Source organism: Tasmannia lanceolata, unplaced genomic scaffold (genome assembly GCF_043159265.1).
Source record: "Tasmannia lanceolata isolate RefF3 unplaced genomic scaffold, GAP_Taslan_0.1 ptg000012l, whole genome shotgun sequence".
Lineage (NCBI taxonomy): Eukaryota > Viridiplantae > Streptophyta > Magnoliopsida > Canellales > Winteraceae > Tasmannia > Tasmannia lanceolata.
In genome coordinates this window covers 48386822-48404570 of record NW_027518689.1, presented here as the reverse complement: position 1 = coordinate 48404570, position 17749 = coordinate 48386822, and the positions used below count along the sequence as shown (strand labels likewise).

Here is a 17749-nt window from a genome sequence, read left to right as displayed (position 1 = left end):
TGGTTTTTTACAGACTTGAGGATTTTTTATTTTATTAGGTTTTGGGTACTATCACTGATTTATTAAGCATGATTTAATTTCTTCTCCTGGTTGGGATATCATCATTGCTAAGATTTGTTCTGAATTCAGTTTGAATAGTCAGGTCCAGTAGATTAGAGAATTAATGTAAGTTTATGGGCTCATCAACGGGGAGCTCAAAAGATGCTTGCAGTTGACTTTCTATTTCTAAGCTGGGTGAATTCAGTGTTTTCTCTTATGTTGATCCCTTTGTTTTTGTCTTTTCTCCTCTTATGCTATCTCAAAAGGGCATGACAAGTAAACTAATGTTAACTTTGTATGAGAGAGAGAGAACTTGACAGAGAAGAATAACTTGCTTTCATTGTTCTCATTTGTGCTGCTAATGGCAAGTAGTATGTTGTCTTTTCTCCACGACCTACCTATACAAAAGGGAAACACATGAAAGACTCAGATATAATCTTACCACAACAGCTTCATTTTTACTGTTAGGCTATATAGAACAATTTCTCAATCCCTTTTCCCAATATGTTGAAATCTGGCTTTTTAATTCACTTGGACTCTGTTTGGATTATGCAGATTATTCTTTGCTTTTTAATGATCTTGAATCAATATCTTGGAGTTTACCATATCATGAATTTTCTAATGTCTGGAATTTCAGACATTTTCAGTTTATGCGGAGTTCAGTTGAAGTCTACATGCTTAACTTTGTTTCTGTCATTTAAATTATCAAATGAGACTTTCTAATCCCTTTGCCCCTGCCTTTTTTAATCACTCTAACCTCAAAGTTAAAGTTTTACTACAAATTGCATAAGTTCCATAGGAGCGGCTGTTGGCATCCCTTCTTATAATTTCTAGGATCTAAAAGTTTGAAATTTGACCTCAAAATCTTCTCCCTTCGAATTCTCAGGAGGCCATAGGATAAACTCTTTTAACTGGAGTATAGAAACTTTCATGAATTCAAAAATTCATCCATTTAATGCTATTCCTCTCTTGTTTAAGCAATAATGGTTTTCTTTTTTGATGTATGATGCTCTTTCTGTGTCATGATAGCATTCGTTTCTTTAAGAATTATAACCTTATGATCATTCGATGTTATTGTTTTCATTATTTTTTTTTCCCGTTTCTCTTGCAAATTTTCTTCCATTTTTCCATGTAATTTTTTTAAAGAAGATTATAATTATGCCTTTGCAGTCATAGATACAATGCAGCTGGTGTCCCAAGTGATGAAAAGGGAGGCATTTGTCATTTCCCTATTTTTTTTACTACGGTCTGTTAGACATCCTTTTGCATTTTGGTTTTCAGCAAAATTCTCTCCTACCTACATGTAGCTATCCAATTTTTTACCATCCACCCCTTTACTGCTTTACCATATCTGCATCTATCAATACATAGATATGCGAGTGTGAAATTGTGACCTCCTTCAGCCCTCACATCGTTTTCTTAATCTCTCTCCCACGCGTATTGCTTACAACCGTTTTTCAGTCTCTTTCCTCTCTAGCCACGTCTCTGTCCTCTCTCAAAAAAGACGGAAGTTTTGGTCTCTTTCTCTCTCTCTAGAAAACCCCTATTGCAGAGGATGCTACTCTCAGCGAATAAGATTGTCTCTAAAAAACTTTTTGGAAGCACCATCTCTTGTTGCTCTGGACCGTTGGAGAAAAGGAATTTGAGAAGATACACCTATTCTGCCAGTGTGACATCAGAAATTGGAATTTGTCTTTTGTCATACTTTCGAGGCAGTTTTTAGTTTTTTACTTTCTTCAGGTATTCAATATGTGTTTATGTCTATGAATTTATTACTTATTCACAGAGTATTGATAAAAAAAAAGGGTTTATGGCTATGAATTTAGTACTTATTATTAAAGACTGATACTTTTTTATTACTGATTATTGGTGTTGAAGCAATGTGATGCAGAACCACCATGTAATTGTACCATGTCTCCTTCTATTAGCGAATTCTCCTCTTTATCCCTCACTCTTTTTTGTTTCATTTTCTTGGTTACGCCTGTAATTGTTGTGTGTTGATTAAGATTTTTTGGCCTCTAGGTGCTTATTCATTAATTTGGTTCGGAACAAACGCTTTTACTCTTTTGCTATTTGGGTGGCATTTCCAAATGGTGATATCTCTATGCTTGACACAACATCATTACATAATTATTTATTTGTTTAGGCCCTGTTTGGATTGCAGGAGTAACTTGAACCATTGCAGTTTAACTTTTATTTAGAGTGACCTTATTTTATAATGATATCCGTCTAAATAAAGCCACAATCATATCATTTACTTCAGTTAATAATCATATCCCTTTAGGCATGGGACTATTTTGGAAAAAAAGAACGTCGCCAAAGGTTTTTTGTTTTTCTCTATAGCATGGCCCCTGCGCAAGGATGACTCGCACAAATCGAGAAATGGTCCAAAAAGAAGCTCTTCTTGCTTGCTTTTTTTTGGTAATCTATTTTCAACAGGAATTTTGTGCTTTTAGAAATCTCACCCTTTTGAGCTGGCCTTATTTGTACCTCAAGCTATAACTATGTGTTCTTTTAATATTCATGGTGGATTAAGCAGGTGATTGGGGTAGTTGGTTTCATGAACTAAGACTAAAGATTCTGAAAGACCTGGACGCATTTTCTGAAGGGTTTCATACAGGCATGAGTTAGAATTTTTCCTTCTTTTCCTTTCATTTAATTTTAATTTTTTCTAGGGTTAAGGTTAGGATCTCCACTTCTTTCTTCAATTCGGTTCATTCGAATGCTTTTATGTTGTTCCTCTCAAGTCCTCTGATATCTTTAATGGAATTTTTGTTATACTTTCTTCAGTGATTGAATTGGGTTTGTTTCTTATGTTTTTTTAACAATGACTGTGGATTTCAATTTTTCTGTCATTGGCTGTTATGATTCCCAAAATATTCTTAGATCTACAGATATGGGGATTTTTCGAGTAGTTTATTTGTTCATGTTTGCATGGATAGCAGAAGCAACGGGTTTGTTTGAACCTTTTGCAGTGAGTGAGGGTATAGAGTAGGATTTCAGGGCTAATTTTGTGGTTGGGAATTTTGTTTTCAGAGTCCGGGATTTTTATTTTTTGGTTGGTTTTACTTCTCTGTTTCTGAGTGAATTCTAGAGTTTGATGATGAACATGATAGGGTGGCTAGATTTTCATGTGGCAGCTGCACCCATTAGTGCAATTGTAGTTATGATATCTTAATATTGAAAACACTATTGTTGATGAAGTTTTCATTTTAATGGCTTGCTGTTGTAATCACTTAATTTGTTTTTGTCAAGCAAGATGTCAATTAATGATAGGCGTACGTGGATTGGACAATTGACTTGATTGAACAAAATGATATAAAGTAGAATAGAGTATTTCATTATACATTTTCAAAATTTTTGTGTTTTATACATTTTCAAACGTTTTGTGTTCACTAATAGTAAAGATAGAAATCTAGATGCTATGAAAAAAATCTAGATAACATTTGCAAAATGATCGAAATCAATCATTGGAGGAGCTCACCATGGATGGCCTAAATGTTTAAAAGGTTATAGATCCAGGCAATCCTAGCCATTGATTGCATGTTGTTGGTTTCAAAATTGAAATGGATACATATGTACAGATTTTATCACTTCTTTATATTCCATGATTATTTTTGTGAGCAGGGAACCAACGATTTTTACTGCCCCATGTTCTGCTTCTCTCTATTTTGAAATTGAAATTCGCAAAAATTGGATTACAAATGCTGTTATTTTTCTGTTTTATAATATATTAATTAATATGCAATGCTATAACTTATTTCATATCTTATTCTGCATTGTTTTAATGCTTCTTTTAATTATTTATTCACTTTTTCTTTCTCGCCCTGTGCATCGCACATGGTTTTTTACTTGTATATCTAATACAATAAGCTGGGATGAAAAGAAGAGAGTTTTTTCGATTTTTTTGAAAATTACGTGAGAATTACACGTCACATTTCTTGACTTTTTTGAAAAAATGCACCCATTCAACTCATATAATTTCAATCCTACCCCCCCCCCTTTATGCTTTTAACAAAGGCACCCATTAAATCATATAATTTCAATCCTACCCCCTCCTTTATCCTTTTAACAAAGGCACCCATTAAAGCCTTATAATTTCGATCTTACCCCCCTCCTTATGGTATTTTAATTAAAAAACTATAGGGTGATCTTGACCATCCGATTTAAGATAAGAGGAATTATGGAAACATCTATAGATTGGAGGGCTAGGATCGGCCTATGGAAATGATTTTTGGGGCACAACCTATTTATGTTGTGTTCCATCACATGGACGGTTTGGATCAACCTATGACGTGGTCTGTACAATTCTTTGTCGGTCCGTGCATCGCACGGGTTTTTTACTAGTATATATATATATATATATAGAGGAACGGAAACTAAGAGAATTATTTCAATTTCTCCCAAAAATCTGTGGGAATTACACATCACTTCTTTTGACTTTTTTTTAACAAAGGCACCCATTCAACCCACATATTTACAATCTTACCCCCTCCATTATGCTTTCTAACAAAGGCACCCATTGAAGCCACATAATTTCAATCCTACCCCCTCTATGTTTTTTAACAAAGGCACCCATGAAAGCCACATAATTTCAATCTTACCCCCCTCCTTCATGCTTTTGTAATAAAAAATTTATAGGGTGATCTTAACCATCCGATGTAAGAGAACAACATATTATGGAAACCTTTATCGATTGGATGGCTAGGATCAGCGTATGGAAATGATTTCTGGGGCACAACCTGTTGATGTTGTGTTCCATTACATGGACGGTTTGGATCAACCTTTGATGTGGTTCGTACAGTTCTTGGGCGGGGTACGGGTCCAAGATTCATAACCCGTAAATTTTCCCGGGTCATTTTGACCTGGCCCGTGTCACCCGGACCTTACGGGTAGGGTCAAACCCTCCCATATTTTTCAAAATCTTTTTGATGGGCCCATAAATTAATTTCTTCAAATCTTTTGCACTGGTCTATCCCCCACAGTTGGTAGGCCCAAAAAATAATTTCTTCAAATCTTTGAACGAGGTAGGCCCCACATGTATTTTTCAAAGTGCATTGTACGCACCGCCCCATGATCCAAACCCTCCATTTGATAATCATAGCCCTCCGATCTAAAGAAAAACTGCATATTACGGAAACCTCTATTGATTGGAGAGTTGTGATCATCCAATGGAAATGATTTTTGGGGCACGACCTATTTACATTCTGGCCCATGAAATGAATGGTTTCGATCATCCTATGGTGTGGGTCGTGCATTAACATTAAGGCCAAATTGTATGCCCCACCCAGATTTTTCAAATGAAGTTTGCGGTCAACGCCATAGGATGATCCAAGCCGTCCATTTGATGGGCTGCGACGCAAACAGGTTGTGCCCCCAAAATTATTTCGATGGGATGATCGCAACCCTCTGATCTATAAGGTTTTTCCGTAATATGCAGTTTCTCTATTGTCTATCATGAGAATTTAGATATAATGTCTTCTCACTTCTCGTGCATCGCAGGGGGTATCCCACTAGTGTGTGTGTGTGTATATATATATATATATATATACATGGAAACTGTTGGTGAGCTTAAGCGCACCAAACTTATGGTGCGCTTAAGCTCCCCAATCACATGGGTCCCACATGTTCTGTGGTGATCCAAACCATTCATTTGCAAGGCCTTATGATAGATAGGGGGTGTACCAAAAATCAGCTCCATAGGATCATCCTAACCTCTCCATTTGTGGAGGACAAAAAATGGGCAGATTTGTGTCTGTCCATTTTTGTCCTTCACAAATGGAGTGGTTAGGATGATCCTATGGAGCTGATTTTTGGTACACCCCCCATCTATGTAAGGGACTTTCAAATGAATGGTTTGGATCATCCTAACAAAGTGGGGCCCCATGTGATTGGGCGCTTAAGCTCACCAACAGTTTCCTATATATATATATATATATATATATATATATATATATATATGAGAAAAGTGTTTCTGCGCACGGGCGCATGGAGCTCCCCGCGCACAAGTGGCTTAAAAAGCCACCGATTGGTCCCTTTTTGTGGACCCTGCAGAGGTGGACCCGCCAAATGAACCAATCGGTGGCTTTTTAAGCCACTTGTGGGCAGGCATTTATATTCTTATTTCGTAGTTTCCTTGTACTGACCATCTCCGGCCCCGGTCTTTGGCTTTTTTGAATGCTCATTTAGTTACCAATATAAAAAATGGTTGAAGTATGTTAGTACTAGTTTTTCTTATTTAGATTGTTTTTCCTTATTTATGTTATTTTCATATTCTAGTAGGTTTCCTTAATTTCCTTTTAATATTTTGCTAATTTATGTTTTCACTTTTACATTCCCCAAATTCTATATAATGTAGCTGTCGTATGGCTATTCAGCAAGTAATAATCACATTTAGTTCAGTTAGCACATTGGAGGCTGAGTGTCCTTGAATTAATTAATTGTCTTCTTCCATTTTCTCTCATTCTATGAATCTTCTTCTTCATTTTTTGTTTTGGTAGAATTGTATTCTATCAAGTAGGTTTCAGAGCAGTTTCCTTGTGGATGCCTCTCACGCACCTTTAAAAGAGCAAGCTTGGAATTGAAGATCTAAAGGCTTACTCCATAACTAATGATGTATATATAGTGTTTTTGAAAATATGACCATTTGGGGGTAAAACTGTAAAAAACGGGGTTGAAAAAGTCAACCTGCGCAAGCCCCAACGGCTAGTTTGCCCGACCGTCGCGGTCGCCCGCCCCTATCGGGCGCCCTTTTTATTTTCATATTTCTTACCGTCGTGGTTGACCGGCCCATGGCGGTCGTCTGACGAAGTCAACCTGTTTGCTAAAAAAATCGGCTCAAAAACCTATCTCGGTCGACCGACCCATGGCGGTTGCCCGCCCAAACCAATGACGGATTGTTCCTGGTGTTCTAGGGACACCTCATCAGTTGCCCGGCCCAACCAGGTCGACCGGCCCGATAAAATTCAGCAAGTGCTGGATTTCCAGCTACCTTGCCGCGGTCGCCCGGGAGACCCCCGGTCGACCGGCCCTTGTAAAAATTTCATTTTTACTTTAAAGCTCAGGGGCTTTTGGGCCATGGTCTTTGGGTTTAAGTCCCAGGTTTTCAAAACACATTTTTGGGAGTGTTGATGGTTTTCAAAGATGTAAAATGTTAAGTACAAAAATCATTTGAAAACCTTTTGAAAGTGCATTTAAACATAAAATCAAGAGGAGTCTTCTTGGAATGTATAGGCTCCTTTGCACTTTCTTGGAATTCTTCGGCTTGAGTGAACATCTTGAACTTGTTCTAGCTCTTGTGACTCCCTCCAATCTCCAATGCATGTTGGATGGTTCATGAGGTGTCACCATGGCATGTTCAACTCCAAGCTCCTTCTTGACATTTGCTAGGAACTTGTGGAATCTTTATGTTGAGCTTCTTGACTTGAACATCTTCAAATGATGATGTCTCCAATGTAGGTGCAAGCTCTTGGTTCCTTTGATTCTTGATCCACAAGTCATGTGTTGAGAGGAGTTGTGTAATGGCGATTATGACATGAAATTCCTCTATACAACACAACACCTCAAAGTAACACATTAGTACATAAATGCTAATCAATTTGGTTTGCTAACATCAAAATAAGAAAGTAAGTTGAATGATTAACCCATGGGAACCCTTGGGCTTACAAACAAACTCAGCTATTGTCGAATCAGATGTGTATCGATCATGTTTGGACCTGCCAAAGTAGATAAAACTCGAAAAATCTGGAATTTCTCAAAAAACCCCATCAATGCGTATCTAGGTCGACCTTGCGCTTGCTGTTTCAGCATGGTCTGCCGCTGGTCGATCGTGATGCTTACTGTTTCAGCAAGGTCTGTCTTCGGGTCAACCATGATGGTTATTAGTTTAGCATGGTTTGTCTGTAGGCCGATTGTGGTGGTTACTGCTTGAGCATGGTCTGTCTACAGGTTGACTTACAGGCTATTGTTTCAGTATGTCAACCTTGGGTACTGTTGTCCACAATTTTCGATTTTTCAAAAATATCTTCCTTCGATTTGCCTTGTGGGGTTTAATTACCTTATGACTGTGGGATCCGATTTCACGAGAGGGGTGGGGCGCGAGCCGCCACGCTCTCTCTTGGTCTCTCGTACCCACGCGAATGACGTGTGCTTTTTATTATTGATTTTAATTACCCAACCAAGCAGGCAGCAACCAAGCCATAGGGTGCAAACAAACGTGTAACCCAGTACCCATAAGGGCATGGGTAAGCCGCCGAGCCTAGCAAGGTGTGATTTAATTAATCTTTTCCGTGAACTTGGGATCACTAAGGCAATCTGAATTCCATGCAAAAGAGAGTGACAGAGTCGCCACATAGATGAGGGATCTAGGACCCATAATTGACAAGAAATCTAGACTCGTTACCTGGTTACGAGAACGGAAGGTATGGGGAGTTACCACCACATGCACCATTCCTGCCCGATAATCGGTCTTCAATTTCAAAAGTTAACTCTTTCAAATTTCTTTTAAATGGCTCATTTAACTCTATATTAATGTGCGAACTATGTGACATTCTTCCTAAGATCTAATTTCAATGTAATTCCTAAATGTGTATCTTGATTTTCTTAATTTGTTTGAATTCAATCTAAGTGAAAGTTCTCCTGTATGCCATCAAGCATCCAAGCTGCCTACGTACCCAAGCCTCACTGGGATCAGAGTCGACGTAGTTCGGTGCACCTAAGCTAAGCTACTTATGCCTAACTCATCTAAGACACCGATCTAGACTGGATTGACTGTTTCAACAGTTTTAAGAGAAGTTATTTAATTCAAGTTGAAGATTTTATTATCCTAGGACTTCATCTAAGATGCTATATGATCCTATCTAAGTGCAAGTTGTCTCTTAGACTAATGCAGGTTAACCTACATCCTAGGTAACTAGGCTTGTCCTAGGGAAAATTTGGGTGACTAGTGTAACTAGATCTATGGCACGATTGCTATCTATAGCAAACGCCCGTGATGAGGCTGGACTCCCAACTCTGGGACTCCCTAAAACATAGGACACAACATGACGTAAGTGTTCCTAAATGGGGCTCTAATGGTTCTTACGATGGAAACCGCAATCCAACGGTTCCAAAAGACATGAGATAAATTGATTTGATTTGTTGAAGTTAATGATTTCTGATTTCAAGAATTTTCGATTCCTAAACATTCAGGGAATACCAAAGTCTCTATGGTTCACACATTTCGACCTAGAATTGCATCCATGGAAGGGAATCGTGCGCTCTTCCCTTGCGCAATTTAATACTTAAGTTATAACACCTTATTGCCTGGTATATTTCTCAGGATTTCCGTGGACAATGGACCTCGGAGCCAATAACATGCTATAATTTAAATATTCAAATTGTCAAAGATCGATTGCAATTGGGATACGATTATGGATGCTATGGCCATTTTACAAGGGAAATCTAAGGCTCCAAAGATCTATCTTTCAGTGGATTAAGGAGTGAGCATGTGACAGAAATTTAAGGTTCTTTAGAAATTTTCATAATGATTTTGATTAATTTCAATTTTTAATGAATTTTATCAATTTCAGACCGCCTGAATGATTTTACAAATGAACTCATTACAAACAAATTCGAAATAAATTTAAATTTCTACAGTAACAAGATATGAAGGAATGTAGCTTACTGGAAAAAGTTCATATATTTTTATATTAATCTTCTATTAATTTTTGATTTAATAACAATGAGACCAGATTGTTAGATTTACAAAGAAACCCCTAAAAATAGAAATCTAAATTCATTGAAATTTCTACAGTAATAAGATATGAGTGAATATAGTATACTGTTCAATTTTCATGAATTTTGGATACTATTTACTATCAATTTCGGATTTTTTAATTTTCAGACTAGATTACGGATTTACACAACATCCCCTAGGAAACAAATTCCAAATCAATTGAAAATTTTACAGCAACATGATATATGGAATATAAGACTACTGTAAAAATTTTGAAAATTTTAATTATGATTTGATATTAATAAAAGACCTCGCAAAATCTGGTTGTTTTCAAAGAAAATATCAAATGATATATCAAATAAAATCCTAAAATCATTAAAAATTCATGGCGGAATATATCAGCATCGTATTATTTTTCCACAAAATTTCATTAATTTTGGACCTTATTTGGTATATTTTCCATTTTTCCTCTTCAAAAAGATGTTTTTGAAGAGTTTTCTATTTTTAAAACGTGATTTTTGAGAAAATTACGACTTTGGAAAATGTCCTTTACCCTTGTTCTGATGTGATGAACTTTAAAAAATTTTAATATTCCAAAAAATAGGTCATCCTGAGATAGCTATTTTTTCCAATTTCTTAATATCTCAGTCATTATTTTAAATGAAATTTTGATCTCCACTCAAATTCTCGAAATCCTTTGATCCAATGTCCGATCCAATCCGATAGTTGTTTTAGTCTATTTAAACAGATCAGTGTATTAAATTTTGAGACGAATCGGACTTGAAACACTCATGTAAAACATAATTTTGAGCACACCCATATAATATTGAATTAAATACGATTAAATGCTAAAACCATGCAAAAATATATAAAAAAATACAGAACAATTCTGGAAAAATATGAAAATAGTGTACCTACCTTTGGTCGAGATCCTCACCGAATCCAAGAGCCGAAGAATCCGAAAAAGCTCGCCGACGTGCAATCCGATCCCCTTCTTTCTCTTTTTCTTTCTTTGTTTTTCTTCACCACTCAGATAAATGGCGAGAGTGAGAGAGAGCGAAACAGAGAGGGAGTAGGAGTCCGAGAGACAGAGAGTGAACGAAAATGAGAGAGAGAGAGTGTGAGAGAGAGAGTGTGAGAGATAGACAGAGAGTGAGAGAGATAGACAAAGAGTGAGAGAGATAGAGAGTGAGAGAGATAGACAGAGAGTGAACGAGACAGAGAGTGAGAGAGATAGACAAAGAGTGAGATAGAGACAGACAGAGAGTGAACGAGACAGAGAGTGAGAGAGATAGACAGAGATAGAGAGTGAGAAAGATAAACAGAGATAGACAGAGAGATAGAGGGGGAGAGAGATAGACAGAGAGATAGAGAGGGAGATAGACAGAGAGATAGAGAGTGAGAAAGATAGACAGAGATAGACAGAGAGATAGAGAGGGAGAGAGTGAGATAGAGAGGGAGAGAGTGAGAAACAGAGAGTGGGTGAGAATGAGATGCTCTGTTTTCCTTCTTTAATGGGCTAGAGAGAGACGAGAGGGCCGTTGAGCATGAGAGAGTGGGGAGGGATCAGAGGGGGATGACAAAGAGATGTAGGGGCTGTGAGATAACAGAGAGATAGAGAAGTTGTGAGATCACAGAGACCGAGCATGAGAAACAGAGAAGGATATAGAGAGATAGAGAGGGATGACAGAGAGATAGAGATTGAGATAGAAGAGCATGAGAGAATCGGCTCCTAAGATATGAGAGAGACCTTTCTTAGAGAAAGAGCCAATTCTCTGCTTTTTTTCTTTTTTTTCTTTTTTGAAATTGAAATTCAACCCACTGTTGCCCGGAAGAAAAATGTGAGACCTCCCTCCTCTAGAGACCACCGATCCACCTTGTTCTTGTCTCCCCTTTTCTTTTTTCTTTTTTTTTTTCACAGAGCTGCTGTTGTCCTTCACAGAAAACAGAGCCACCGTTCTTGTTTCTTTTTTTCTAGAATCCCCCAGAGCTTGCTTTCTCTTCTCTCCTCATGAGAGCCACGATTTTTCCCCTTTTGAACAATCCCCAAGCTTGCTTTTTTTAGGAGGATCATGAGCCACGGTTTGTTTTTTTTGAACAATCCCAAAGCTTGCTTTTTTTAGGAGGATGATGGGCCACGGTTTTTTTAGAAGAATATCAGAGCTTACTCTTTTTAGAAGGATGTGTGATCAAGTATTCTAAAAATCATGCCCGACTTACCTTGTTAATGCTTCACAGATTTTTTGTTCTTTGGAATCCCTCTGCAATTGGGTCAAGAACAAATACTTCACTGACCCTTGATTCTCTATCCAATGGTTGGATGAGAATCCTTCTTCCATATTTACAATAATTTCAAATTCGCTGCAAGTAATTCCCTTTTTAAGGCAACTTAGAATTTGAACAAAAGGAAGAAAATCCAAGAGTTCAAATCCCGATTGAGTCCATATACATCTTAAGTGGGTCCCACTGATGTCACCACAAAAATGACCGACCATGGGCTGATCCACAGCATCCAAACAGCGTTCCACAATTTAAATTATTCGCGCCCTTCAAATCATATCCATGGGCTGATCCGAACCTATCAATTCATGAACTATCGAGGAATGGCTTCGATCATCATAATATGGTCCCCATTCCATGTTGGGCAAACTTATTCTTCTCATAAAATTTGATCGTCAAAAACCCTAGTAAGCTCCACAGATGACTTGAGGGTTTCTTACATGGGCCAACTCGGTTGATCCAAATTTAATCAAAGTGCTCAATGCAGGCCCAGCAAATGGGTCAAAAATCCTCTCTTGCTTGGATTCTCAAGAATTACCCGTACCAACACTTAGCGGGAAAATACGAAACACGACAGAAATGACCGAAAAGATTTAAAGATGTAAGAGACGGACGCGGAAAGGAAAGACACTAGAAAACCGATAGAAAAACACTAACTTCTTTGTTGATTAAAGCGGAGCAAAATGGGGGTGTCTACAATGACACACCTCATAAACCCCCTTAATTGATGTATTGCATAGGTATTGAGTAGGCATTGATCCTCCAATTGAAAGCGGGAGAGATCTCATTTAATAATAAGGTACGTAAGTGCATATTACTTTGGTGATTTGTTATCCTTGACCGATTGTGTGCCCTCATTTGTAAGACCTATGTACTTATGCTCTTGTGCCTATAAGAATATGATGCAGGAGCATCACCTGGGCATTTTATGCCAGCCTTCATTTCTCCTTAGGGTACTTGTATTAGTAGACTGCCTAGTCATTTTCTATGATTATTTGTCGTCTTTGTATGCTACTTCTGCATTTTGTTCCCTAGACCAAAGTATTGCTCTCTTTACCTTTTATTGAACCTTTGATATTATTCGATGTGGACACTTCTTCTGGTGGCTTGGGTTATATGGACCCTACCAATTGGGGGTAGTGCATTGGTTATATGGACCCTACCATTTTGGGGGTATTACACTAGTTATATGGATCCTGCCAGTTGGAAGGAACGCTGGCCCTACCGACAGGTATATGATATGTGAGGAACTAGTTCTAACACCGTGGGTGGTCGGTGATAGCAATAACATGCTTTTTTGACCAGGCCGATGACCTCGAGGTGGTATTGTTCTTTGTACGACTTTGCTTAATGGACCAACTTGATATATGATCTCTTTGCACTAATATGTATATGTTTCCAGTTTTGTTTGGATCACGCTGCTCTTGTTCTTAGCCATATCTTATAATGTATACTCTTTTACTTTATAAAATCCTCCATATATGAGACTTTGTACCCGATATTGATCCCTTTGTTTAACCCTTTTGTTCTCAGCATGCTTAGACCCTAAACTGGAGTAACATGTTATTATGTACTGGGCTTCGGTTGACTGTGGTTTTTAACAAATTTTAGATTTTGATCATAGGGGTTCGAACGAGGAGGCAGAGGCTTAGTTCCTGAAATCTTTGATAGTTTCATTTGAATTTGAGATAGTGAGTACTAGTTAAAACATTGTGTAAGACTGAGTTTAAATTGTCTAATTTGGGTAGAGAGAGGGAGCATGGGATTGATTATTTTGATTATTGAATTCACTCCCTTAGCAGCTACCCCCACCACCATCATGAAATTGCTTCTCCAAGCAAAGAAAATATTTCTACTTGCACCTCGTCCGGCTCCTAATTCTCTGCCCAGAAGCTGGAACAACAGAGAATATTGTGAGTACCATCAGGGTAAAGGACACCAAATTGATAGATGTCTCGCTCTGACACATGCTATCCAAGACCTTCTGGACAGGAAGCAATTCATTCTCCCGTATGGGCCAAATATCGATACCAACCCTCTCCCAAACCACAATCTGTCTTCTTCCACCATAAATGGTTTCTTTGTTGAATCTCCGCAAATCGATTTCTCATCCCTAATTTGCACTATCAAACCCTATTCGTGGGGAACCGATAATAATAATTACGTACGAGAAATCAGGGAAGAGGAATCATATCCTCTTCCCATTTGCGTAGATTTCGACGAAGAACCTTATGTTCTAGACCTAGATGGAGCTGGAATAGACGAAACTCTGTTCGTCTTGTCATTAGAAGATCTCAGAATCAGTGGTCCTGGAACTTCAGAAGTGGGACATCTCACTAGGGGTGGTAGAAACTACAAATCAGCGGAACTCAGGTCAGACGAGCAGATCGACGCTGTCAAACGAAAGGTTGTTAACACAGAGATTGATCAAGAAGATCTGAACATCATCAGGCAACTCAGCAAGACTCGGGCAGATATCTCGCTTTGGAGACTACTGATGGTTTCCCTTAAACACAGAGAAGTTCTCCTCAAAAGTTTGCAGACTTCTCAAGTGTCAAAAGACACTACACCCGAGCAGCTTACGAATTTAGTTGCAGCAGCCAGAGCCTCCACGACCCTCTTGTTTTCAGACCAAGATCTGACTCTTGAAGGAAATATTCATTCCAAGCCTCTCCTAGTTACTATGCTATGCAATCAGAAGAAGGTACCCTCCGTACTCGTGGACAATGGTTCCGCCTTAAACATCTGTGCACTGAGCACGGCCACAGCTATTGGTTTCGGTCCCGATGACTTCACCCCGTCCGATTAAGGCATCATGGCCTATGATTACTCCCGACGAGATGTAATCAGAACTCTGTCTATTGCCATCTTCATGGCCGGTAAAACTTTTGATGTCGAATTCCAAGTACTTGACATCATGTCCTCCTTCAATCTGTTGTTAGGACAACCCTGGCTTCACAAAGTGGGAGCTGTACCCTCGTCTCTGCATCAAAAGTTCAAGCTCATGAAAGGTAGCAGAGTAATCACAGTTCGAGGCGACGAAGACTTAGAAGTTGGTGCTATCCTGTCAGATCCCCATGGCAAGTCAGAAGAAGGCAGTGTCTACCTTAACGGTTTCCATCTCGATGTCACTCATATCAGTTGGGAACAAGCCAAGAAAGAATTGGTCCCACTCCCTCACGATATCAACCCTATTGTATCTACCATGCTCAAGATCAATGGATACATCCCAGGAATGAGATTAGGACGATATCAGCAAGGAGTAGTCCAATTCGATGATCTTCATTTCCCTTCCAATGTCGGGACAACTTGTCCCGGCTACCGCAACACGCATCAGGAGGAACAAGATATGTACCGCAGCCTAACCCGAAGGAGGTTATACACAAAAGCTGGTGAGGTCATGCCAATGCCAGATATCAAGTTAACACTGAATGGTCATTTCTGTCGGGAAGGAGAAGACTTCCCCTACTATGGTTTCCCAGAATGGTCCACACATCCTATCACAGGCGAGAGAGTGCCTGGATTTCAAATCTTCTTTGCGACGGGTTGGCCAGGTGAAGAAGATGACGTCTGGTGGAGAAAGCAATACAGGAGTGCAGAGACTTTGAAGTTTGATTGGACAGATTATCTTGAACCCGTACTGATGCGATTAATGTTCCAAGAAGACTCTCTTTTAGTTTGTACTATCAGGAAATCCGCTCCAATGGTCTTCCCTCAGAGTATGATTACCAATGCTGGCAATTCAGAGCTCTCCAACTGGACAGATACCTTTGTCCCACTCCTCACTATAGCTATCCCTTTGGACTCTGAGTCAGAGTCCTTCTCCGATTTTGACTTATCTTCTAAACCTGTTTCAAATGTATCTAAGCCTGAAGAAGGCACGTTAGTCAGTTCTTCCGATGTTTCTTACGAACTAATGAAATTTCTTTGTACTTGCCTTTGTCTCTTGATAATATTGAAACTAATGCTTTAAATAATATCGAACAAACCTCCTCAGATGAGGAAACGGACGAAACTCCCCTCGAGATTAAAAATTTAATCGAACAAAGGGAGCAACGTCGAGCAAAACTATTAGAAGATGAGTTTGAAATTATTAACATAGGCACTGAACCACTGCTTCAGGAGATTAAGATTGGCAAAACCTTATCCCCTGAAGAACGTGCAGAATTAATCAAATTGTTAAAAGAATTCAAAGAAGTATTTGCCTGGTCATACAAAGACATGCCAGGATTAAGTGAGGACATTGTCCAGCATCATATCCCTCTCTACCCAGAAGCTAAGCCGAAGAACCAGAAGCTCAGAAATATGAGGCCTGAATGGCTTCTCAAAATCAAGGACGACGTGACAAATCAACTGAAAGTAGGATTTCTAGAGATTGTCACATATCCCGATTGGTTGACAAACATTGTTCCCATACCCAAGAAGAATGGAAGAATGCATTGCTGTGTCGATTTTAGAGATCTAACCAAGGCCAATCCAAAGGATGACTTTCCTTTGCCTCCCATCGACATCCTCGTCGATAATACGGCAGGTCATGCCTTGCTCTCCTTCATGGATGTTTTCTCAGAATACAATCAGATAAAGATGGCTCCAGAAGACAAGGCTAAGACAACGTTTACTACATAGTGGGGAACCTACTGCTACGGAGTGATGCTATTCGGTCTCAAAAATGCTGGTGCAACTTATCAAAGGGCTACAACTACCCTCTTACATGATCTGATTCACAAGGAAGTAGAGGTATATGTTGACGACATGACTGTCACAGCCAAGGATCGAGCAGATCATATCCGCATATTGAGAAAATTCTTTGAAAGAATTGCAAAATACAAGCTCCGGCTTAACCCAAACAAATGTGTTTTCAGAGTTACTTCTGAAAAACTGCAAGATTTCCTTGTCAGCCACAAAGGAATCAAGGTGGACCCCTCTAAAGTCAAAGCCATTCAGGAGATGCCCTCTCCGCAAACAGAAAAAGAAATTAGAGGATTCTTAGGAAAAGTTCAGTACTTAAGCCGTTTCATCACCCAGCTCACCAGTACATGTGAACCAATCTTCAAGCTTCTAAAGAAAATGCATCCAAGCAATGGAATTCTGAGTGTCAATAAGCTTTCGAGAAAATCAAAGAATGTCTATCATCACCACTGGTTCTATCACCAGCAGTCGCCGGACGACCATTCCTTATGTATCTTTCAACCACGGACACGTCTCTTGGATGTATGTTGGCACAATAAGATCCAGAAACAAGAAAGGAAATGCCATTTTCTTATCTCAGCAAGAAGATGTTGGAATATGAACTGAATTACACTCAACTGGAGAAAATCTGTCTAGCATTAGTATGGGCCACCCAAAGAGAATTTTCCTCATGTCTCGTATGGATCCAATGACGTATCTGTTCGAGAAACTAGCCCTGATTGGAAGCAGCCATGTCCTTAGAGGTACAAGACCTCGATGTATACAGAGATTCTCTGTTAATCATTTGTCAAACAAATGTAAAATGGCTCACCAAAGAAGATAGGTTGATTATGTACCACACTTACCTTACAAGCCTGATGAAGAGTTTCCACAACATCAGTTTCACCTACATCTCCAGATTGAGAAACAGATTCACAGATGCTTTGGCCACTCTCGCGTCCATGGTTGATATTTCAATCGGAGTTAAGGTCCGTCCTTTGGCAATAAAGTGTAGACACCCCCATTTTGCTATGCTTTAAAAAGCAA

The 17749-nt window shown here is 38.9% G+C and overlaps 1 protein-coding gene across 1 annotated transcript; it reads left to right on the top strand.

Moving 5' to 3' along the window:
- Positions 1–14849: 14849 nt before the first annotated feature.
- On the top strand, positions 14850–16660 carry LOC143888905 (uncharacterized). The gene is made up of 2 exons (XM_077393287.1): positions 14850–15912; positions 16032–16660. Exons 1-2 carry the CDS (start codon positions 14850–14852, stop codon positions 16658–16660), a joined length of 1692 nt encoding a protein of 563 aa, XP_077249402.1.
- The last annotated feature ends 1089 nt before the right edge of the window (positions 16661–17749 follow it).

Coding starts and splice junctions, on each gene's coding strand:
- LOC143888905 (XM_077393287.1), top strand. CDS start 14,850: ATGGCCTATGATTACTCCCGACGAGATGTAATCAGAACTCTGTCTATT. Junction 15,913..16,031: donor TGTATCTAAGCCTGAAGAAG/GCACGTTAGTCA, acceptor AAACCTCCTCAG/ATGAGGAAACGGACGAAACT.